Source organism: Leucoraja erinacea, chromosome 26, assembly GCF_028641065.1.
Source record: "Leucoraja erinacea ecotype New England chromosome 26, Leri_hhj_1, whole genome shotgun sequence".
Classification (NCBI taxonomy): Eukaryota; Metazoa; Chordata; class Chondrichthyes; order Rajiformes; family Rajidae; genus Leucoraja; species Leucoraja erinaceus.
The window spans coordinates 27,284,309-27,308,801 of NC_073402.1; the positions used below are offsets into that span (position 1 = coordinate 27,284,309).

General features: G+C 48.5%; 1 protein-coding gene across 1 annotated transcript; it reads right to left on the reverse strand.

Moving 5' to 3' along the window:
* Positions 1 to 1,570: 1,570 nt before the first annotated feature.
* On the reverse strand, positions 1,571 to 24,120 carry LOC129709875 (ras-like GTP-binding protein RHO). The gene is made up of 2 exons (XM_055656510.1): positions 23,201 to 24,120; positions 1,571 to 3,583 (listed from the first exon to the last, which is right to left on the reverse strand). Exons 1-2 carry the CDS (start codon positions 23,749 to 23,751, stop codon positions 3,148 to 3,150), a joined length of 987 nt encoding a protein of 328 aa, XP_055512485.1. The 5' UTR covers positions 23,752 to 24,120; the 3' UTR covers positions 1,571 to 3,147.
* Between the last annotated feature and the right edge of the window lie 373 nt (positions 24,121 to 24,493).

Genomic DNA, 24,493 nt, shown 5'->3' on the forward strand with positions numbered 1-24,493 from the left:
GTGCCTTCTCAAGGAAGAATTTTTATCCCGTATTATTGGGATCTAATCCATGTACTTTTCTTCCAACGTTCAATGTTGTCTCTCGCCCACACAGTTAACCAGAATGACTTCATCAATTCTCCACAAATACCTGCAGCCGTTTAAAATGATGTTGAAATGTTTGTGGCAGGACAAGCTAACGGCGTAAATAGCCAAGGATTGCAGGTGGGATCGCAGGGAAGATGAAGCAAGAACAGCTCCTTCAAGTGTAGGAAGGAACTGCAGATGCTGGTTTACACTAGCAAAGACGGACACAAAAAGCTGGAGTAACTCAGCGGGTCAATCAGCATCTTTGGAGAAAATGAATAGGTGACGTTTCGGGTGGCGACATTTCTTCAGAAGGTCCTTCATGTTTTGTACAGCAGTGCTGGTAAAGACTCAGTTAGACACACAGCGTTTTCTAGGTGTGTGTGCTCCCTTTGGACAACATCTCGTATCGATATTAAACCATTAATGTGGTACAAAGTTGCTTCCCGGGAGTTATTAAGCAAATACCAGCATAGATAAAGGTTTAAGAAAGAATTGCAGATGCTGGAAAAATCGAAGGTGGACAAAAATGCTGGAGAAACTCAGCGGGTGAGGCAGCATCTATGGAGGGAACGAATAGGTGAAATTTCGGGTCGAGACCCTTCCTTGAATCTATGCGAGATCAGAAGACGTTTCGTTTAGTTTGGAGATGCAACATGGAAATAGACCCATGTGGCCCACCGAGTCCACATCGACTTTTGATCACCCATTCACACTAGCTTAGTTTAGAGATACACCGCAGAAACAGGCCCTTCGAGTCCGCGCCGACCTGCGATCCCCGTACATTGTTAGCACTATCCTACACACTCTAGGGACAATTTACGATATTGACCAAAGCCAATTAGCCTACAAACCTGTACGGCTTTGGAGTGTGGGAGGAAACCAGAGCTCCCAGAGGAAACCCACGTTGGGCCTGGCCAAGATGGCCATTCGCGGGTCCAGGCAGCGGGCTGCCTGCCCCCTTTCCGGGGCTATGTCCGTGCTCGCGTGTCCCTGGAGAGGGAACACGCGGTGTCCATGGGGACTCTGGAGGCCTTCTGTGAACGCTGGTCACCGCAGCAGGTTGAATATATTATAGATAAAAATGTTAATATTTTAATTTGATAATTTTGTTTAAGTGTTTTTTTTGTTTTTTTTAATTGTTTGAGCTTTCTACCTTCCCTTGGAAATTGTACATTTGTTTAAAACTCCAATAAAAATAACCTTTCCTGAAAAAAAATGGGGAAACCCACGTAGATCACGGGGAGAACGTGCAAACTCCATACAGACAGCACCCATAGTCAGGATCGAACCATAGTCTCTGGCGCTGTAAGGCAGCAACTCTACCGCTGCGCCACCCTAGTTCGATATTATCCCTTTTTCATCCACTCCTTACACACTGGAGGCAATTTACAGAGAACGATTAACCTACAAACCAGCACATTACACTTGCAATGCACCTCACAGGCTAAAATTCTATTAAAGTGTTTAAACGAAAACCAACACCAAACACAAGCATTTATAAAGGTCAGCATAAAGTCTTTATTTTCCATTCAGCAGCTTTTTTCAGTTAAAAAAAGTTAACATTCAGTTAAAAAAAAGTTGTTTAACATACTCTTACAAGAAAAAACATAAATAATTACTTAATAAATATTCTTTAACGATCATTTGTGCACAGAGGGATGTATTCTTCCCTGTACACACTGGGATCCAGTCCCATGAATAACATGAGTCTAATGCACTTTGGACAAGTAAATAACTGCACGTGATGGACGGACATTTTCCACACATAATCTCTCCTGAACTCTGAACGAGCAAATCCCCACATGTTGTGTACCCATTGAAAAAGTCTGCAGGCTCTTAATAACAGCAGAGGGCTGAACCCATTTCAACATATAGCTGTATAGGGAAGTGGACAGGGATTCCGGGATAGATCAGACACCTCCACCCCTCCCTCATCTTCTATCAGCCAGTCCAGGAGATGGAAGCCATCTGAGCTTCAACCTCAGTCGAGCCTTTCTAAGAGCAGAATTTAGGCCATTCGGCCCATCGAGCCTACTCTGCCATTCAATCACGGGTCTATTTCCATGTTGCATCTCCATCTTTCTCTTTCAACCCCCTTCTCCCCCATAACCGCTGATAGCGTTGGCCTTCAGATCTGGTACGTTGATATTGGGGGATGGTAATGGAACGATGTAGCAGTCCGTGTGTCCATCTCATCCACCCTTTCTACCTCAAAGGCTCAAAGCAGCTTAAATTAGTGAGCACCACTGGAAATTGGAGGAACAGCACCTCATATTCCGCTTGGGGAGTCTGCATCCTGGGGGCATGAACATTGAATTCTCACAATTTTGTTAGCCCTTGCTGTCTCCTCCCCTTCCTACCTCTCCCTCAGCCCTCGGGCTCCTCCTCCTCCTCCTTTTTCCTTTCTTCTCCCCGCCTCCCCCCATCAGTCTGAAGAAGGGTTTCGGCCCGAAACGTTGCCCATTTCCTTCGCTCCATAGATGCTGCTGCACCCACTGAGTTTCTCCAGCTTTTTTTTGTCTACCTTCGATTTCCCAGCATCTGCAGTTCCTTCTTAAACACATCCCTTCATAAGGTCATGTGATAGTAGAATTAAGCCATTCGGCCCATCAAGTCTACTCCGCCATTCCATCGTGGCTGATCTATCTCTCCCTCCTAACCCCATAACACCCTTCATTACATTGCAACCATAACTTAACCAAGATGCGCACAATGACTCTTTAAATGTTCGATTGATTTCAATTGACAATTGATTGGAATATAGATGAGTCGGCAGCCAAACCTATTTGTCCGAATGACACCCTGATTGTAGTCCTGTGACATGCCTTGGTTCTTGGTTCCTTGGTCCTCCAAAATATTCCAAATGTCTTAAGCCAGAAAGGGTTATTGGGAAGAAAGAGCTACTTTAAATGTAGTTGCATCTGGTTGGGTAACTATAGTAGGGTGGAGATTATTCCATGCTTTGATTCTTCAGCTGGGGTGGGGTATGATGTAGTTATGTTCTCCCTCGTTACCCATTCACCAGGTGGGTTCAACCTGATTGAAGTCCAGTCTATCTTCTCCTCCATGCCCAGTGCGTTACAACACAATGCACTCGCCGCAGTCAAAGCAGCCTTCCCGGGGCGTCTTGAGCGTGGCCCGAGTGGCCGTCTGGAAGACCTCCCACACGCCGTCCTTGGTCTTGGCCGAGCACTCGAGGTAAGCGTGGGCCCCGATCTTCTCGGCCACGGCCCGTCCCTCCTCCCACTTGACCGGCTCCTTCTTGCTCCTCGCCAGCTCCCGCCGGGTCCTCTCGTCCTGGCGCAGATCCTTCTTGTTGCCGACCAGCACCACGGGCACCCCGGGGCAGAAGTGCCTCACCTCGGGCATCCACCTCTCGGGGATGTTCCACAGGGAGTCGGGGTTGTCCACCGAGAAGCAGAGCAGCAGGACGTGGGTGTCCGGGTAGGAGAGGGGTCGTAGGCGGTCGTAGTCCTCCTGTCCGGCCGTGTCCCACAGGGCCAGCTCCACCTGCCTCCCGTCCACCTCCAGGTCGGCCACGTACGTCTCGAAGACGGTGGGGACGTAGTCCTCGGGGAACTCGTCGCGACTCAGCACGAACAGCAGGCTGGTCTTCCCGCAGCCCCCGTCTCCCACGACCACCAGCTTCCTCCTCACCGTCCCCATTGCCTGCTCCTGGCTTCTTGTTGTTGCTCCTCTCCCCGTGGTGGCAAACGTGCAGGAAGGAGGGATAGACACTGGAGTCACTCTGATGAAGGTTGCTTCTCCAAAGGTTGTTCCTCTCAAGACAAATGCAGCCGTCTCACCCGCACCGGGACTTTTATGCCACCCGGCTGGATCTGCAGGTCTATCAGGTAGCCCTGTCTCTGTGACTCATCCTCCCCTCCCTGCTCAATAACTGGCCCGTTCGTTCACAGGCAACGAAACCACTCCCAACCTATCCGCCTCCTCCAGGAAACGAGATTTAAAACCAGCCTACGTTGTTTTTTTACCCCCTCCCTTCACTGACGTTTCTCCTGGGCTGTCCCACATGGGCGGCAAGCGTACAGGAAGGAACTGCAGATGCTGGTTTAATCCCGAAGATAGGACTCAAAGTGCTGGAGAAACTCAGCAGATCAGGGAAGCATCTCTGGAGATCATGGATAGGTGACCTAATGTAATAACGAGGAATTGCAGATGCTGGTTTATACCAAAGATAGACACAAAATGCTGGAGTAACTCAGCGGGTCGGGCAGCATCTCTGGAGAAAAAGGATGGGTGACATTTCGGCTCGGGTGTAAAAGAGGATCCCAACCCGAAATGTCACCCATTTCCTTCTCCAGAGATGCTGCCCGATGCGCTGAGTTACTCCAGCACTTTGTGTCTATCTTGGGTGGCAAACATGGTGAATCTCTGGAACTCTCTGCCACAGAGGGTAGTTGAGGCCAGTTCATTGGCTATATTTAAGAGGGAGTTAGATGTGGCCCTTGTGGATAAGGGGATCAGAGGGTATGGAGAGAAGGCAGGTACGGGATACTGAGTTGGATGATCAGCCATGATCATATTGAATGGCGGTGCAGGCTCAAAGGGCCGAATGGCCTATTCCTGCACCTAATTTCTATGTTTCTATGGTTTGCTTAAAGATAGGTGCGGACATTACTGAAACGGCACTAATGGATGTACAGACGCTGAGAATGTCTGAAGAGGTTCTGAATTGAATACATTTAATTAGCCAAGTATGTATACATGCAAGGAATTTGCCTTGGTGCTCTGCTCGTAAGTAGCAACACGATATACAGTCGACAATTAAAAATAAAACATTACCCGAAACTGCTAACTTCTGCATTCGGGACTTCTGGCTTGGCTTTGAAGATGGACACAAAATGCTGGAGTAAGCAAGACAGGCAGCATCTCTGGAGATATTGGGTTCAAGAAGGAACTGCAGATGCTGGAAGATCGAAGGTGCACATTACCCGAAACTGCTAAGTTCTGCATTCGGGACTTCTGGCTTGGCTTTGAAGATGGACACAAAATGCTGGAGTAACTCAGCGGGACAGGCAGCATCTCTGGAGATATTGGGTTCAAGAGGGAACTGCAGATGCTGGAAGATCGAAGGTACACAAAAATGCTGGAGAAACTCAGCGGGTGCAGCAGCATCATAGATGCTGCTGCACCCGCTGAGTTTCTCCAGCATTTTTTGTGTACCTTGGCACGATATTGGGTTGGGTTTTTTTTTTTTAATTGAACTTTTTAAATATTTATTTATTATATTATCTGTTGGGTGCTGTGTTTACAACCCTGTTGTGCTGCCGCGAGTGTGAATTCCATTGTTCTGTTTAGGTATTTGACAATACAACTCTCTAGACTAGACTCTCTGGAGTGAAATTGTTTCCTCCTCGCCTGCCGTAATAGTGAACACACGCCACAAGGTGGCAGACTCGTACCATGTTTACACTTTTTAGTTTTAGAGATGTTGAGTTGTACGATATAAGAGATATTGAGCACACTAGATTCAACTTGTACCAAGCCAATTGTGTGTCTACTCGACACACATACTACACCAAGCCAATTAACCTACATACCTGTACGTCTTTGGAGCGTGGGAGGAAACCGAAGATCTCGGGGGAAAAAACCCACGCTGGGATCGAACCAGGGTCTCCGGTGCTGTAAAGGGCCTGTCCCACTTACGCGACCTTTTTGGCGACTGCTGGCACCCATCGTAGGTCGCCGAAAATTTTCAACATGTTGAAAATTCAGCGGCGACCACGACTCTTTGGAGACAGCTCAGGACCATAGGAGACCTCTCACGACCATAGAGACAGTATGTCGTGAGGTCTCCTGTGGTCTTGAGAGGTCTCCAATGCGTCGTAGCGTCTTTCTGGTTACCGCTGAATTTTTAACATGTTGAAAAATTTCGGCAACAGTGACGACAATTTCTGCTGTCGTGGATTGACGCAGGTGCTGCTGTAGGTTGTCGCCAGGTTGCATAGAATTCCATTAAAACTAGTCCCTGGCAGAAGCCCTAAGGAGTCTCCTAACTGGGGCACGCCCATAAGGCAGCCACCGCGCCAACTCAAAAGCCTCTTGTGTCTCGATTGTCACTCTCTGAGCTGTGCCTCTCTGCCGTCCAAATTAGCTGGTCAGGAGGGAATTTTCATTTGTCACTTGTACCATCATTTAACAGTGGATGGACTTGTTTCATATTTTGGTTCTGGGTGTGTTGTGGGTGATATTTGAGATGGCCAGGGCTGGGGAACAGCTGCCACTGGGCTGATGTGGAATGTGAGGCGTTCTGTTCAACTGCTGGTGTGAGCTATGAATCAGCTGTTCCTTTTCAACACAAAATTGACAGGCTAAATTTAGCTGCCAAAGGCAGGGAGATGCTGCTTGACATCCACTACAGTATATCCTGTTGATGCTGTGATCGCCGTAACCACCCAGGCTGATCTCATCCCCTAGTGCAGCAACCATCTTGTCCGGGGAAGCTGATTCTTATCACGCCTCTTGACTGCAGTCAATGGATCAGTGCTTTGAAAGATAGGCACAAAATGCTGGAGTAACTCAGCGGGGCAGGCAGCATCTCTGGAGAGAAGGGTCTCAACCCGAAACGACACCCATTCCTTCTCTCCAGAGATGCTGCTGCCTGTCCCACTGAGTTACTCCAGTATTTTGTGACCATCTTCAGTTTAAACCAGATCCTTCCTACACCGTGCTTTGTAACATGGATGTGCAGGGAATAGAGGGGTATGGATGATAGGAGTTGGTCTTGGCATCGGGGCCGGCACAGACATCGTGGGCCGAAAGGCCTGTTCCTGTGCTGTACTGTTCTATGTAACGAGATGAAGAAAAGTCTAAAATGGCAGCACGGTGGCGCAGTGGTAGAGTTGTCGCCTCACAGCGCCAGAGACCCGTGTTCGATCCCGACTACAGTTGCTGTCTGTACGGAGTTTGTATGTTCTCCCCGTGACCTGCGTGGGTTTTCTCCGAGATCTTTGGTTTCCTCCCACAATCCAAAGACGTACAGGTTTGTAGACCAATTGTCTTGTTGTAAATGTAAATTGATTCCCGTGTGTGTGTGTGTGTGTGTGTGGTAGTGTGTGGTGTGCGGGGATCGCTGGTCGGCGCGGACTCGGTGGGCCGAAGGGCCTGTTTCCATGCTGTATCTTTAAACTGAACTAAGCAGGAATTCTGAGCTAAAGGAACAGCATTCTCCAGTCGCATAAGTCTATTTGCCCTGATGTCTTCCTCCTGATGTGAGGTTACTGTTGCACTGCGGCTCTCTCTAAAGCTCCTCTCCAGCTGGAAGTATTCAGTGAATGCTGTGAACCTCGGAAAGCGCAAAAACTACCCACCGCGCGGTAAAACAAACAAGGCACTGTCCTCCCCCGACAGGAAGAAGCATCATCCAACTGCTCTCTCATCTCCCCTCTCAATGTTTCCCTTTCAGAGTAACGCTTTGTGCCCATTTCCTGGCTTGTTTGTTCCTTTCTCTTTGTTACTTGCCCGTTGGCACTTGGCACTGGGCATGGCGGGTGTTCAAGTTAAACGAGTCTTGCCTGCAGCTGGTGCCTAGACATTGAATGCCACTAACATTGGTCGACCCATCTCCCCCACCCCCCATCACAACAGACGCACACCTTCACCTAAATACAAAGGGAGCCACATTATCCTTCCCTGAAGGTAGACAAAAAAAAAGCTGGAGAAACTCAGCAGGTGCAGCAGCATCTATGGAGCGAAGGAAATAGGCAACGTTTCGGGCCGAAACCCTTCTTCAGACTCAATCTTATCCTTCCCTGACATGGGTCAGTATCCTATTCTGTTCTCTACCAGGTTCACTGTGGCTCAGAAAAATCGGTTCAACTTTCAACCCCAGAGATCAGACAGCATCTTCCAAGCCGGCCATTCTGCTGCCACTGGAGTAGAAGGAATGGGTGACGTTTCGGGTCGAGACCCTCCTTCTCGACCTGAAACGTCACCCATTCCTTCTCTCCAGAGATGCCCTCTGTCCCGCTGAGTTACTCCAGCATTTTGTGTGTATCATCTTGTGCTCAGTAACTTGACCAATAAAGGCAAGCATGTCAAACGTTTTTCTTCTCGTCTCAAGTTCTCTGAAGTTGAGTTCAGACATGACATCAATAGCTCCCCTCTCACAACCCACCCTGTTTGTCAACATATGCAGCTCTTTTGATCTGTGTAGCCCCAATGCTGCTTCTTGTACAGTAAGTAGTGAGTGAGATTCCAAGATCCCAGACAGCTGGTGCAGCAGGGATTACTTTGCAAACTAAAGCAACAAGATGGATGAATTATGCAGAAGAGATCCACCAGATAGAGGCAAGCTGACCTCGTCATCCTGAACAAAAATAACACCTTCACTTTAGGAAGATCAGAGCTCTCCTTTGAAGTAAAGCACACCAGCTTTCCATCAAAACTTGGAGACATTCTTACTTACTTACCTGTGTTTTGTTTAGTTTAGTTTAGAGATAAAGCACAGAAACAGGTCCTTCGGCCCACCTAGTCTGCACCGACCAGTGATCCCTGCACGCTAATAGCCCTGTCCCACTGTACGGGTTCATTCAAGAGATCTCCCGAGTTTTAAAAAAAATCAAACTCGTGGTAAGCACAGAGAATGAACGTAGCGGGTACGTCGGAGCTCGGGGACGTCTCTTAACGGCTCGTAACACTAACGGCAGGTACTCGGGAAACGCGGTAAGCTCGGGAAGACTCGTGAAGATTTTTCAACATGTTGAAAAATGTCCACGAGAGCCCCGAGTACCTACAAGCGGCCATTACCGTAAATCTCCGCGTTCGAATCAGGGGAAACTCGAGGGAACTCTTGAATGAACTCGTACAGTGGGACAGGGCTTTAACACTATCCTACACACACCAAAGACAATTTTACATTTCCTCCAAGCCAATTAACCTACAAACCCGAACGTCTTTGAAGTGTGGGAGGAAATCGGAGTTCCCGGAGAAAACACAGCAGGTCATGGGGAGAACGTACAAACTCCGTACAGACAGCACCCGTAGTCAGGATCGAACCTGGGTCTCTGGCGCTGTAAGGCAGCAACTCTACCTGCTGCGCCACCGAGCCGCCCACGTTTAGTTTATTGTCACGTGTTTAGTTTAGTTTATTAGGTACAGTGAAAACATTTTTAGTTGTGTGCTATCCAGTCAGTGAAAATCTATACATGATTACAATCGAGCCATCCACAGTTTACAGATATAGGATAAAGAGTATAATGTACTATACTATATTGAGTACACATCATTCATCCTTCCCGACTAGAAAGGCTAGACCCACAGTGTGCACAATATCAGGAATCCTATCTCATAGCAGTGTGAGGAGTTGGATGATGAGGAGAGTGGAACCCATTCAATTTTGATCTGTTTACTTCACAATGCAGTGTTAATTTATATTAAAACATGAATGAAGAAGGGTCCTGACCCAAATTGTCACCTGTCCATATTCTCCAGAGGTGCAGTCTGACCAAACTGAGGTACTCCAGCACTTTGTGTCCACTTGTGTAAACCAGCATCTGCAGTTCCTTGCTTCTATAGATTATGTTAACGTGCTTTGCTCTTTGTTCGGGTCCCCTGACTCCCTTGTGGACGCTGTATTGAGACTGTGTTAATTATTACCCATTATGTGAGACGTCTTTGACCTTTAGAACCTGCCATTTGTTTACTTGGGGGCTGGCTACTCATTTGTGGCCACAGCGGTTCTATGCCGGATGGGTTGAGATTGAAGGTTTCCGGTTGGCATGAGACAGGAGGTGGTTCTATGCCAATGTAGAATGGGTGAAGCCGACAGACACAGATTAGATTGGAGATACAGCATGGAAACAGGCCCTTCGGCCCACCGAGCCTGTGCCGACCAGCGATCATCGGTACACCAGCACTATCCGCGGTGGGCTGAAGGGCCTGTTGCCGCGCTATATCTCAAAACTAAACTAAATTAAAAGACTGCCCCTCTATATTATTTCAAGGCGTATGAAGTTCTTTACTTGCTTCACAATCTTATAGTTATAATTTGTCCTTAATCATCCAACAAGAATGTGGGGTGGGGTGGGGTTGGCTGACGTGACCACTAAAGACCAGCTCACACGTCCACACTTACAACCATCATTAAGTAGTGAACTGTGTCAGGAGCAGGGTCTACTTAGTTAGTTAAGTTTTAGTTTTAGTTCAGAGATACAGCACGGAAACAGGCCCTTCGGCCCACCCAATCCGCACCGACCTGCGATCTACACTCACTAACACGATCCTACACACACTAGGGACAATTTACAATTTTACTAAAGCCAATTAACCCCCAAACCTGGATATCTTTGGAGTGTGGGAGGAAACTGGAGCACCTGGAGAAAACCCACGCAGGTCACGGTGAGAACGTACAAACTCCGTACAGACAGCACCCGTGGTCAGGATCGAACCGGGGTCTCTGGCTCTGTGAGGCAGCAACTCTACCACCGCGCGGCGCCTAATTCTTCCCCTCCAACGCTGGGTATTCTGGCCAATTGCAGCCCCTGTTCCAGCATTCCAGCTCCACGGCCAATAATTGACCCCCTTGCATCCGTCCAGCTGTGCTCTGGCCAATAACAGCATCCCTACTTGCACTCCTGTTGAGAATATTAATCTGTTTAAGAAGGAACTGCAGATGCTGGAAAATCGAAGGTAGACAAAAGTGCTGGAGAAACTCAGCGGGTGCAGCAGCATTTATGGAGCGAAGGAAATAGGCAACGTTTCGGGCCGAAACCCTTCTTCAGAGATGGAGGGTGTGAATATTAATCTGTTCACCAGAAGCTGTAAATCGAACCCATCTGAGATTTTCCTGAAGATAGGCACAAAATGCTGGAGTAACTCAGTGGGGCAGGCAGCATCTCTGGACATTTCAGGTCGAGACCCTTCCTCAGACTGCTGCCCTGTCTCACCACCTGGAGTTTGCCTGGTTTGTTAACCCGACTGAGTGCCTGCATTAGGACCCATTGGCCGAGCTGCAGACCTGCGCAGTCAGTGTCAAATACCTCTTGGGCTGACGCCAGAGATTGTTGGTGCATGGAGTAGAACATCCTTTGCCAAACTCCACGTCCATTCCAAGTGAGGACTTTCACCACAGAAGCTCCACTTAGAGTGAAAATGATATCAGCTGGCATTTCTGCCTTTCAACTCCACCTAGTGACCTTAGCAACAAGTACAATTTGTGGGAATTGGATGAGGACAGAATGATTTGCATTTATATCACACCTATGGTGTTCCTCTCGGGTCATTCCAAGGCATTTTAATCCAATGACGTACTTTTGAGGCCCAATCACTGCAGTAGTCTCACAAATATGAACGTGGCAACATCTCAATTAGTCTGAAGGGTCTGGTCAATCTGTGGAAATTCTTTCCTGTGGAGGTGTGGAGGTCAAGTCAGTGGATGTTTTTAAGGCAGAGATGGATAGATTCTTGATTAGTATGGGTGTCAGGGGTTATGGGGAGAAGGCAGGAGAATGAGGTTAAGATGGGGAAAGACAGATCAGCCGAGATTGAATGGCAGAGTAGACTTGACGGTCTGAATGGCCTAATCCTGCTGATATCACTTATGAAAGGGTCCGACCCAAAATGTCATCCGTCCATTCCCTCCACAGATGCTGGTTGACCCGTTCAGTTCCTCCAGCATTTTGTGTTTTGTTCAAGATTCCAACACCTGCAGTTCCTTGTGTCTCCATCGAGATAAGATTATTTGTTTTAGTGAGGTTGATTGAGGCTGAGATATTGGCTCAGATTCCAGGGACAATTCTGCTTTGCAACTGTTTATGTAAGTTCATATGTTTTAGTAGCAGAATTAGGCCATTCGGCCCATCAAGTCTACTCCGCCATTCAATCATGGCAGATGTATCTTTCCCTCTCGACCCCATTGTCCTGCCTTCTCCCCGTAACCCCTGACACCTGCACTAATCATTCTGTACATGTGCCTGAGAGTGCAGATGGGATGTGTTGGAAGGAACTGCAGATGCCAGTTTACACGGAAAATAGACACAAAATGCTGGAGTAATTCAGCGGGACAGGCAATAGAAACATAGAAAATAGGTACAGGAGTAGGCCATTTGGCCCTTCGTGCAAGCACCGGCATTCAATATGATCATGGCTGATCATCCAAATTCGGTACCGCCCCCCCCCCCCCCACCGTTCCTGCTTTTTCCCCATATCCCTTGATTCCATTAGCCCTAAGAGCTAAATATAACTCTTGAAAACATCCAGTGAATTGGCCTCCACTGTCTTCTGTGGCAGAGAATTCTACAGATTCACAACTCTGTGCATCTCTGGAGAGAAGGAATGGGTCAGTCAGTTTCGGTCAGTCTGAAGAAGCTTCTCAACCCGAAACGTCACCCTATCCCTTGTCTGCAGAGATGCTGCCTGACCCGCTGAGCTCCCCCTGCATGTTGTGTCTGTCTTCTGTGCCGACTGGGCCTCTGTTTAGCTGTGATGGTGCTCCAGGGAGACGGCCTTGGTGGTCAAATATTTTGATGATGCCCTGCATAAGAAAGGGCAACAGGGGGAGATAATGGTTTGGGTAGCAGCACCTTTGGAACAAGGAACCAGCAACAATCCAGGTTTGTGGCGAACAGGAAACTGAGTGTCAAAAAATAAAAATAAAGGTGAAATACATTAATCAAAGATTTTGCAAATGTTTACAATGCCACTACTTATAAAATATAAATGCACCACCATCATTTGCAAATTGTTAATTATTTGTTGCCTTAAAAATACTGCAATGTTATTCAATGGACAAATGTGCCTTTCAGATTCAGATCCAGATTCAATTTTAATTGTCATTGTCAGTGTACAGTACAGAGACAACGAAATGCATTTAGCATCTCCTTTGAAGAGCGACATAGCAAACGACCCAGCAATGCATACTATGTAACTCTATTTCCTGTCAGACACAACATGCTGGAATAACTCAGCGGGTCAGGCAGCATCTCTGGAGAAAAGGGATAGGTGACATTTCGGGACGAGACCTTTCCCTTCTTCAGGAAGGTCTGAAGAAGTGTCTCGACCCAAAACATCATGTATTCCTTTTCTCCAGAGATGCTGCCTGTCCCGCTAAGCTACTCCAGCGTCTTGCGCCTATCTTCGGTTTAAACCAGCATTTGCAGTTCCTCCGTGCATCATTTCCTGTCAACTCATTTCCTTTCTTTCTCAGCCCCTGTTGTTCTGACCTCGCCCACTTGTTTGCGCTGTGTCGTATTTCTGCTTTTGCTTCTGGCTTAATAGGTTCTGAGAGCAGAAAGATGCAAAGGCCTGCTTGGCCTCGCATGCTTTAAGCTCTGTAAAGCCTTTTCATCCATCCCGTTGTTGATATCAAAGAAGACACAAAGTGCTGGAGTAGCTCAGCGGGTCAGGCAGCCGCTCTGGAGAACGTGGTTTGGTGACGTTTCTGGTCGGGACCCTTCTTGACACTGACTGGGGCTGCAGGAAGGAACCTGGAAGAGAGGTGGGGATGGGACAAAACCTGGTGAGTGATGGGTGGATACAGGTGAGGAGGCCTGGAGGGGGGGGGGGGGGGGTTTAGATTGTCAGAGGGTTGGACAAAGGCCCAAGATAAAAGGATGCAAATTGTGAGATAAGGAGATAGGGATAGAATTGTGAGATAGGCATTAATTGTGAAGGCAGAGGACGGAGGGGAAGGGAGAAATGGGCTTGCATCCAGGCGGGGGACAGGGAAAGGAGGGGGGGGGGGGAAGGATGGGAGGTTGTTTACCAAAAATAGAGAATTCAAAGTTAATGCCTTTGGAAGTAAGCAGCCTAATTGGAACATGAGGCTCCACCAGTTCCTCTTCTCCTTTCGTGTGGCGTGCACAGCCTAAAGTTGTTGGACAACTTGTTCTATTTGATCTTTCGTTTCTGCACGTCGAGTTGATTGCATTAGTCGAATCAGGGCGGACCACGTGAAGGTTGCAATCTTCCACCCTCTCCAGTTCCTGTGAGTGGCCTCACTCTGCCAATTGGAGGAGGTCCAGGACAGAAGGGACAGTATGGGAATGGGGGTTAAAATGGTTGGCCAGCAGGAGCTCCAGCAGTTGAAATCATAGGTAGACACAAAATGCTGGAGTAACTCAGCGGGTCAGGCAGCATTCCTGGAGAACATGGATAGGCCGAAGTTTTGGGTTCACAAGTTATAGGAGTAGGATTAGGCCATTCGGCCCATCGTGTTTACTCCGCCATTCAACCATGGCTGATCTCGGCCTCCTAACCCCATTTTTCTGCCTTCTCCCCACAACCCTTGACACCTGTTTTAATCACAAATTTGTTGATCTCTGCCTTAAAATTATGCACTGACTTGGCCTCCACAGCCTTCTTTGTGGCAATGAGTTCCACAGATTAACTACCCTCTGACTAAAGAAGGTCCTCCTCACCTAAACTCCAGCCAGTCGAGGCCCAGTGCCGTCAAAAACGCTCATCATATGCTATGACCTCTATGGATTGGGACTCTTCTTCAGATGCCATACACCTGCATGCATCACAAAGGTTTACAACACTGCTTGCACTCATTGGTGTCATTCTGCCGATCTGAGGCACCTCTGAATACAGTCAAGATGGAGACAAGAGGAACTGCGGATGCTGGAATCACGAGCAAAACTCAAAGTGCTGGAGCAACTCAATGAGTCGGGCAGCATCTGGACAAGGAATGGACAGGCAATGATTCAGGTCGGGATTTCTCTTCAGACTTATTGTAGTAGGGGAAAGCTGGACAAAGAGTGGTGGTGGTGAGGGGAGGTGGGGAGGGGGGGTGAACAAAGCCTGACAAGTGATAGGTGGATACAGTTAATGGGGTTAGATTGAGTAACGGGTCTGGGTCAGCAACTGGGTGAAGACCAGGGGAGCAGCAGGAATCACTGATGATCCAAGTTCTCATCCACGTATCTCTTCCTGATGTGTGGAGATCTGCCTCCACCACCATCACCTCAGGCAGTGTGTCCAAGGTTTCAGCTACCCTCTGGGTGAAAATATACCTCCTCCGATCCCCTTCAATCGCTATCCTGTTATCCTGAACCTATGCCCTCTGTTGTTGCTACCTGCAGAGCTGTTAATATAAAATAAAGTGCTGGAGGAACTCAACGGATCAGGCAGCATCTACGGAGGGATGTGGACAAACAACGTTTCTGGTCAGCAGCGTTCTTCAGTCTGAAATAGGATCCGTGTTCCCTAACTTCAGGTAATGCCAACATTCCCTCTCTCTCTATCCCTCCCCCACCCAAGTCGCACCAGCTTCTCGTTCTCACCTGACAAACATCTAACAATGGGCTGTTTCCTTTATCGTCGTCATTTTTTTGCAGATCTTTCATTCATTTGTTCTGTATCTCTCTACATCATCGCCTATATCTCTCGTTTCACTTATCCCTAACCAGTCTGAAGAAGGGCCTCGACCCGAAACGTCACCCATTCCTTCTTCCTTCTCTCCAGAGATGCTGCCTGTCCCGCTGAGCTACTCCAGCTTTTTGCGTCTATTCCCGGCTTGAAACATCATTTGTCCATTTCCTTCCGCAGATGCTGCCTGACCTGCTGAGTTTTTCCAGCACCTTGCCTTTTGCTCAACATTCCAGCGTCTGATGTCTCCTGTGTCTCCAAGTTGCTGCTGGAGTAATACCGAACGTCACAAAGCATTCGGGGACCCTCGAGCACATCTGAATTTGACAACGATATGAACAGAGAGCAGGAAACAGGTTCCAAGTCCACACCAAGTGAGGTTGCGTTTTGTGTCTTTATTACTCCAGCACAGAGCCAGGGGCTCGCTAATGGTCCAAGTGGGACAGGCCCTTTATGGAGGGAAAAAATATTCCTCCCGCATCCTTGTTCAAGGACGAATGCCAGTCCTCGGGTGGAATTTTGTGCCCAATTTAAGGCACCCCGCATGTTACGAAGGAAATCACGAGGGAGGGTGCAGAGAAAATGTATCCAATGGTACCAGCATGGGATGGAATGACCAAAGACCGGAGGAGCTGGATTACTTGTCTGAGAAAAATATATATGGCTGATGAATATAATAACTTCTTTGGAGGAGAGGTTAGTGTCGTTCACAGGTACAGGTTAGGGCAGTTTACAGGTGATTCCTGTAAACTAATGTAGTTTACAGAAATCGGGCCCTTCGGCTCACCGACCGGCAATCCCCGCACATTAAAGGGCCTGTCCCACTTGGCGATTGTTTTTCGGCGACTGCCGGCATCATTGACTGACGTATTAGGTCACCGAAAAATATGCGGCGTGACGTGGCGTGATGACGTATTGACACGTGGAATTTTTTCAAGTGTTCCACCATTTTTTTTGTCGCCGCTGGATTTTGAAATGTTCAAGATCTTTTGGCGACACTGATATGACACTGATTTGGCAGACACCGAAAAAATCGGCAAGTGGAACAGGCCCTTAACAGTATCCCACACACACACACACACACTAGGGACAATTTTACAATTATGCCAAGCCAAATTAACCTACAAACCTGTACGTCTTTCGAGTGTGGAAGGAAACCGAAGATCTTGGACAAAACCTACGCAAGTCACGGGGAGAACGTACAAACTCCATACTGACAGAACCAGGCAGTAGTCAGATTCAAACCCGGGTCTCTGGCGCTGTAAGGCAGCAACTCTACCCCTCCCCCCAACGCGCCATCCCAAAGGTTAAATGATAGTGAATTGAGTTATTCCAAATTACGGAAGGATTTGACAAAGAAATATGAGAGACTGATCGTGATGTCTGGCAGCTGGAGGTCAGATAGTCATGAATAATTTCAATAAGGCACACATTGCACATCAAACTCTTTTGACCTGGGAAGATGAACGGAGGCCGATTCATTTGTCACTTTCAAAAGAGAATTAAAAAGAGATACTTTACTTCCACATAAATTGGGGGGGGAAAAAACTGTCCACAAACGAGTGGCGGTCCGTCATGAAAGATGGTTTAGGTTGGTGTTTGGCTGCCTGATGATTAATAGTGGGGATGGTTCCATGGTGTGACATGATTGATACTGGGGAAAGGGAACTGCTGGGGGGATGATTTATACTTGGACACAGTACCAAGTTTGGAGGTGATTTAAGGGCCTGTTCCACTGTACGAGGTCATTCAAGAGTTCTCCCCTGAGTCGAGCTTGTGTAATGTACGTAGCGGCTCGTACGAGTAAAAAGTAACAATTTTTTTCATCACGAGTATTTTTTTACTCGTGGACATTTTTCACAGTGTTGAAAAAACGTCACGAGTTTACCGGATTTCCCGAGTACCTACCGTTACTCGTACGAGCCGCTACGTGACATCCACGAGCTCCTACGTACCCGCTACGTACATTACACAAGCTCGAATCAGGGGAGAACTCGGGAGAACTCTTGAATTACCTCGTACAGTGGGACAGGCCCTTTACACTGGGATGGAGTTCAATGTTGAAATGTGGTTAATGCTCAGAAACGGTCAGTGGGGTTTTTATTATCTCACGTGCAAAGTGCAAACGCACAGTGATGCTCTTTCCTTACAAACAATCCAATAGAGTATTGCCTATGGAGCGAAGGAATTCGAGACCCGAAACGTCACCATTTCCTTCGCTCCATAGATGCTGCCTCACCCGCTGAGTTTCTCCAGCATTTACGTCTACCTTTGAACTAATACATAGATGGATTCCGGATAGATGTAAGCCGAGAGATATGTATTGGCTACAAAAGTAGGGGAATCTTCAGTAGTTCTGAGATTTTAAGACCAGATTTTGTTAGATGGTGCTTGCAGTGTATTTCTGGAAGTGTTTCATGGAAGTTGCAGAATTGCATTGAAGTTGGATGCAGTGAGGCATTATTATTTGAAATTGATGGTGAGCGAGAACCTGTTGCAATTCTGGACCAGATCCTATAAATACCCCCCATGCCTCAGGTCAGCAGCTAATATAATAAAAAAAAATACAATCACAACACCCTGACCCAAAGCGTCACCAATCCATGTTCTCCGGAGCTGCTGCCTGACCCGCTGAGTTACTCCAGTACTTTGTGTCCATTTGTGTATTAACCTGTTCAGTGAAACTCCTGAGTAGACTTGGGTCATGGCCAATAGTGTAAGAAAAAATGTTGGCAGTGAACAGGTTAACCAGCATCTGCATAGTATAGGCTTAGAAGGATATGGGCCAAATGCAGGCAGGTGTAACTAGGTAGATGGGGCATGTTGGTCGGCATGGGCAAGTTGGGACAAAGGGCCTGTTTCTAATCTGTGTGACTATGACTAGCCCTGCAGTGTCTTGTTTCTACCACCCTAGCCACGTTCTCTTCTCACTGTCACCATCAGGAAGGAGGTGCAGGAGCCTGAGAATTTGTTAACTCCAAGTTCAAGACCAGCTTCCCCCCAGATTCCTGAACCACCATTGCACAAATCTGACCACAATGCTACACACCTCTAAACCATTACGGACTTTGCACCACTGTTGTTGCTCCGTGCACTTTGGTCTCTGCGCTATCATAGACATGTTTGGAATAACCTGGAGATTATCGCTTTTGTGTGTTGTTGTTGCATCCAATCGAGCTGTAAAACTGCAGCATGGGAAAATGTAATTGCTCCTGTTCAAACTGTTTGCAGAGGACAAATAAATGCTCTTGAACCTTGGACTGTGCAGCTTCATCTGGGCATTCTTATAGAAAGGAGGTGAGGAGGAACTTCATTAGTCAGTGGGCAGTTAATCTGTGGAACTCATTGCCACCGAGGGCTGTGGAGGCCAAGTCAGTGGATATTTTCATGGCAGAGATAGACAGGCTCTTGATTAGAACGGGTGTCCAGGGTTATGGGGAGAAGGCAGGAAAATGAGATTAGGTGGCAGGAGGGAAAGATAGATCAGCCATGATTGAATGGCGGAGTAGACTCGATGGGCCGAATGGCCTAATTCTACTCCTATCACTTGTGAACCTGTGAGTCTTCATGAGTCTACATCGACAGTGAAACTTTCCAGTGAATGTTGTTATCCGTGACATAATCCCTGTAAACAGGCTAATCATAACTCTTGCTACTCCCTATTTAAGAGGAACGAGTGCTTCGTCATCATAAGACCACGTCATTCTGCATCATAACTCTCTGCTCTTCTCCCCATACCCCCCACCCCCCCCCCCCACCTTTGTCATCTCCCTTTGCTCGGCCAAACCTTTACTGCTGAACAAAGCCCACTGTACATCCACCAATGCCAGCCTCACCGGTAGGGTTGCCAACTGTCCTGTATTAGCCGGGACATCCTGTATATTGGGCTAAATTGATTTGTTCCGTACGGGACCACACTTGTCCCGTATTTGATCGCTACTTCTCGGGTCAGAGCGTCGTGTCCGGCCCCGCCTCACCCGTCCCGACGTAGTGCAGCCCATGGAGTGCAGCAGCAGCAGCGCCTCGCCCGTGGCCCCGTCGGTCGGCAGCCTGCCCAGCTGTCCAACCTTCGCGACCTTCGCTTACCGCCGACACCACCACCCTTCCTTCTCATGGCCGATCGTCGGTTCGTGAGTTGGATGGGGTGCCAGATCAAAACTCCTCAGCTGGCCCGCCACCGGCTGGGCTTTGTGTGTGCAGTCCAGCACCCGGGCCAACTCATCATTCACCCAGCCACGGCCGAGTCGGTCAACAAATTGCCGTCGGGAATTTGTCCCTTATTTTGACCTTTTGTCCCTTATTCGGGAGTGAGAAAGTTGGCGACCCTACTCACCGGTAAAGAAAATCAGAGGAGCAGCCACCACTCTTGTTCAGTGTATCCCTCTTGTGATGGAATTAAAGTGAAGGGGGAGATGTGATGGATATGTAATGTAATATGCAATGTAAATGGCAGTGCCCCTTGTGGCCAAAAGCAGAAGCTGCCAAATGTACCTGTGCCTCGTGACTGAGGCATTTCTGACACCATGTAATGTCTTCCTTAAGATCTTGTTGTGACTAGCACAATGAATACACGTCCGACATCTTGTAGGAAAGGCTTAATCTGCAATTACTGAAACTTGACCTCAGTCACGAGGAACACGTACATTTGGCAGCTTCTGCTTTTGGCCTCAAGGGGCACTGGCATTTACATTACATATTACATTACATATACATCACACCTCTCGTAGCCTCACTTGGTGTTGCTCTTCCCTCCAAGCTCCCCCTCACCATACACCCCTCTCTCCCTGCCCCATGCAGTCTGTTACCTCCATTTCCTCCCCATCCTGTTCACTTCTTCATGCGAGATTGGTCTTTTTACCAAGCCAACATCCACTACCGACCCTGAGAGCCTTCAAAGGTAGACACAAAATGCTGGAGTAATTTGGTGGGACAGGCAGCATCTCTGGACAGATAGAATGGGTGATGTTTCGGGTTGAAGCCCTTCTTCAGACTGATGTCAGGGGAGTGGGCGGGACAGAAATAACATGTAGTCGGAGACAGTAAGACTGGTGGGAGAACTGGGAAGGGGGAGGGGATGGAGAGAAAGGGAAAGCAAGGGCCACTTGAAGTTAGAGAAGTCAATATTCATACCGCTGGGGTGTAACCTTCCATTCCTCCAGCCCTCAAAGCTGTCAGCCTGATGCCCGCTGTGCTGTAATAAAGGGGGCGTGTGACTCGAGTACGGGCCTGGATTCAGGATTATTTGTTGAGGGTGGCGGAGAGTTCAAATCCCACCTTGGCAGCCGGGGAACAGCACGGTGGCGCAGTGGTAGAGTTGCTGCCTTACAGCGCCAGAGACCCGGGTTCGATCCTGACCACGGGTGCTGTCTGTACGGAGTTTGTACTTTCTCTCTGTGACTGCGTGGGATTTCTCCGGATGCCCCAGTTTCCTCCCACACTCCAAAGAGGTACAGGGTTGTAGGTTAATTGGATTGGTATAAATGTGTAAATGTAAAAAAAAATGTCCCCAGTGTGTGTAGAGATGTGTTCATTTTTGCTGGGATCACTGGTCGATGCAGACGTGGTGGACTGATGGGCTTATTTCCGTGCTGGATCTCTAAATTAAACTAAAAGACGTACAGGTTTATAGGTTCCTCCTCCTCCTCCCCTTTTCCTTCCTTCTCCCCCCCCCACCCCCCATCAGTCTGAAGAAGGGTTTCGGCCCGAAACGTCGCCTATTTCCTTCGCTCCATAGATGCTGCTGCACCCGCTGAGTTTCTCCAGCAATTTTGTGTACCTTCGATCTTCCAGCATCTGCAGTTCCTTCTTGAATACAGGTTTATAGGTTAATGGCTTTGGGGAAAATTGTAAATTGTCCCTAGCGTGTAGGGATGGGCTAGTGTACGGGGTGTGGGCCGAAGGGCCTGTTTCCACGCTGTATCTCTAAAGTCTATAATCTAACAACTTAAAGACGTACAGGTTTATAGGTTACACAGAAAAGCTTACAAGACTAAGTGTGCTTGAGAAGACACTGCAAGTATACATTTCACTTTTTATGTTTTAGATAATATAAAGGAGAAAGGCAAGAAAGTTAAACAGCCAAAAAAATATAGTCGTTTACCTGTGGTCTGTCTCTTTAAGAGAAAATGTAGTCACTGTACTGTCTTGAAATGTTGTCCTTCAATTGAATAATAACATAATCTGGCATCATACCAAACTATTTTATTGCGTTAACAGGAGTACAATTTTAACCACAAGAAGTATAACCTGAAGCATTTGCTAAAATAAAAGAGGATATTTGCATTTCTACTATCTCATGGTATCCAGTGCCTTTATTGCCATTTGAGAAATTTTAAAGTGCTCTTAAAGTTGAAGAAACAGGGCGGCCATTTTCTGTGCAGCGAGTCCCATAGACAAGATGAAATAAATAACCAGAGAATCCATATCACTTTCAAGAAGACACAAAGTGCTGGAGTAACTGTGTCTCTCTTTGATTTTAAACCAGCATCTGCAGTTCTTTCCTACAGAATGTCAAGTAGAGTTGGCTTGGGATGAACCATTGTTCTGGGGAGATGCTTGGATGGGAATGGCCTTGATCCTCAAAGTAGTGACGGATAGACCTCACAAGTGGTTAATTCTCTCATTTGGGAAAGGGCTGTGCCCTCTAATTGGAGAATCAGCATTGATTTTGTGGTTAAGTCTCCCAGGTGGGACTTCAGGGGCGGAAATCCCGGGGGGGATTTGAGAGGTTTTGAGAGGTGGGGGGCGATCCCCCCCCCATGTTTTGTAATCCGCATTTTAAATTTCGGTAAAAAAATCTATTAAAAATCTCCGCTTTCCGCGAGACAGTGGTGGTGGGACTAATGATCGAGGGCGCCGATTGGACGAGAGAGATGTCGGCGCGATGATTGGAGGAGAGGGGTGTCGGTCAGAGGTGGTGAGATTGAGTATACAGCACGGTGATTGGAGGGGGGGGAGATGTCCCTGGAGCAAAGATCATAGAGCGGAGCTTGAATCGGCCAGTTCGCGGGGCTTTTCATCGCCCGGCCCCGGCGGTCAAATTGCTGCATCGAGGCGATCAACGCTCCCGATGTTGAAGCCCCCCGCGAACGGGCCGATTGAAGCCCCACGACACGGGGCGGACGAAGCTGCTGTTGCTGGAGTTCGGAGTCGGTCACCAACCAGGTCAGCTCACGATGCCGTCCACAGGACTCACGGCCAAAACCTCGCGTGTGTGGGAATGCGCGCGCGGCTGCCAATAAATTGTGTCCCCGCCCCCCCCCCCCCCCCCATGTTTTGTGGGTGATTTCCGTGCCTGCTTGAACCCGCATCCTTGTGGTTTGGGGGGCAAGACTGATGCCCCATGAACTTCGGCGGGAATATTTGTCTTCACACCGAATGCACATTTTGTTCAATAGTCTCTGCTCCCTTCAACGATCTTCCCTTCTCCCCCTCTCTCGGCTTCCAAATAAAACGACGTACCTTTAGAATGGAGATGAGGAAGGGTTTCCTGAGTCAGAGGGTGGTGAATCTGTGGAACTCATTGCCACACAGGGAGGTGGTGGCCAAGTCATTGGAAGTATTTTCAAAGCGGAGACTGACATGTTCTTGATTAGTACGGGTGCCAAAGGTTACAGGGAGAAGGCAGGAGAATGGGGTTGAGAGGGAAAGACAGATGGCAAAGTAGACTCGATGGGCCGAATGGTCCAAATCCCGCTCCAATGATTCATGAATGTATGAATCCCACCATCACACTCCAGGTCTTAACCAGATGAAGGATTTAGCTCTTTGCTACATCAACGTACACTTGCAGTCGAGGCACCCTGGTTCTTTGTTGTAGAGCGTGGCCCGAGTGGCCGTCTGGAAGACTTCCCACACGCCGTCCTTGGTCTTGGCCGAGCACTCGAGGTAAGCGTGGGCCCCGATCTTCTCGGCCACGGCCCGTCCCTCCTCCCACTTGACCGGCTCCTTCTTGCTCCTCGCCAGCTCCCGCCGGGTCCTCTCGTCCTGGCGCAGGTCCTTCTTGTTGCCGACCAGCACCACGGGCACCCCGGGGCAGAAGTGCCTCACCTCGGGCATCCACCTCTCGGGGATGTTCCACAGGGAGTCGGGGTTGTCCACCGAGAAGCAGAGCAGCAGGACGTGGGTGTCCGGGTAGGAGAGGGGTCGTAGGCGGTCGTAGTCCTCCTGGCCGGCCGTGTCCCACAGGGCCAGCTCCACCGGCTTCTCGTCCACCACGATGTCCGCCACGTACGTGTCGAAGATGGTGGGGACGTAGCCCTCGGGGAACTCGTCGCGACTCAGCACGATCAACAGGCTGGTCTTCCCGCAGCCCCCGTCTCCCACCACCACCAGCTTCCTCCTCAGACTCATGGTCGACTTGGGAAAGATCCAACACTCCTTCTTCCCTCCCAAAGTGCCGTCAACAGAGGGGTTTTGTCGGTCAGGAAGAGCAGACGCAGGAACATTGCCCCCGGACCAGGAGGTTTAGTCTTTGTTCTCGCTTGCCTGTACAGCTCACAGTGTGTGACACAGCAAGGTGTGACTGCTTGCTAGGTGGAATGCTGACCTCCCGATCAGGTTCTGCTGGTTGTGGGACTCTGCCAACTCCTCGCATGAAACAAATAACAAGAGGCAGAGCAGTTGGCTGTGGAGCGGAAAAGGTGGAGCAGGCTGTATGTAACCTCACCTTTACCTTGGGCACGCAAGGCTCCTGTATGAGGTAACCGGCAGGAGTTAATAGGTTGGTTCAAATGTTTTATTGCAAAGCATACCTCTTTTTGTAACCTCAGAAAAGCTGGAGAAACTCAGCGGGTGCAGCAGCATCTATGGAGCGAAGGAAATAGGCAACGTTTCGGGCCGAAACCCTGGTTTCGGCCCGAAACGTTGCCTATTTCCTTCGCTCCATAGATGCTGCTGCACCCGCTGAGTTTCTCCAGCTTTTCTGTGTAACCTTCGATTCTCCAGCATCTGCAGTTCCCTCTTAAACACTGTATACCTCTTTTTGGAACAGTTCCGCGCATGGCCGTGCTGGAGTGGATTGCTATGTGCAGGTACACAAATATGCTGGAGGAACTCAGCGGGTTCTCCAGCATTTTTGTGTACCTTCGATTTT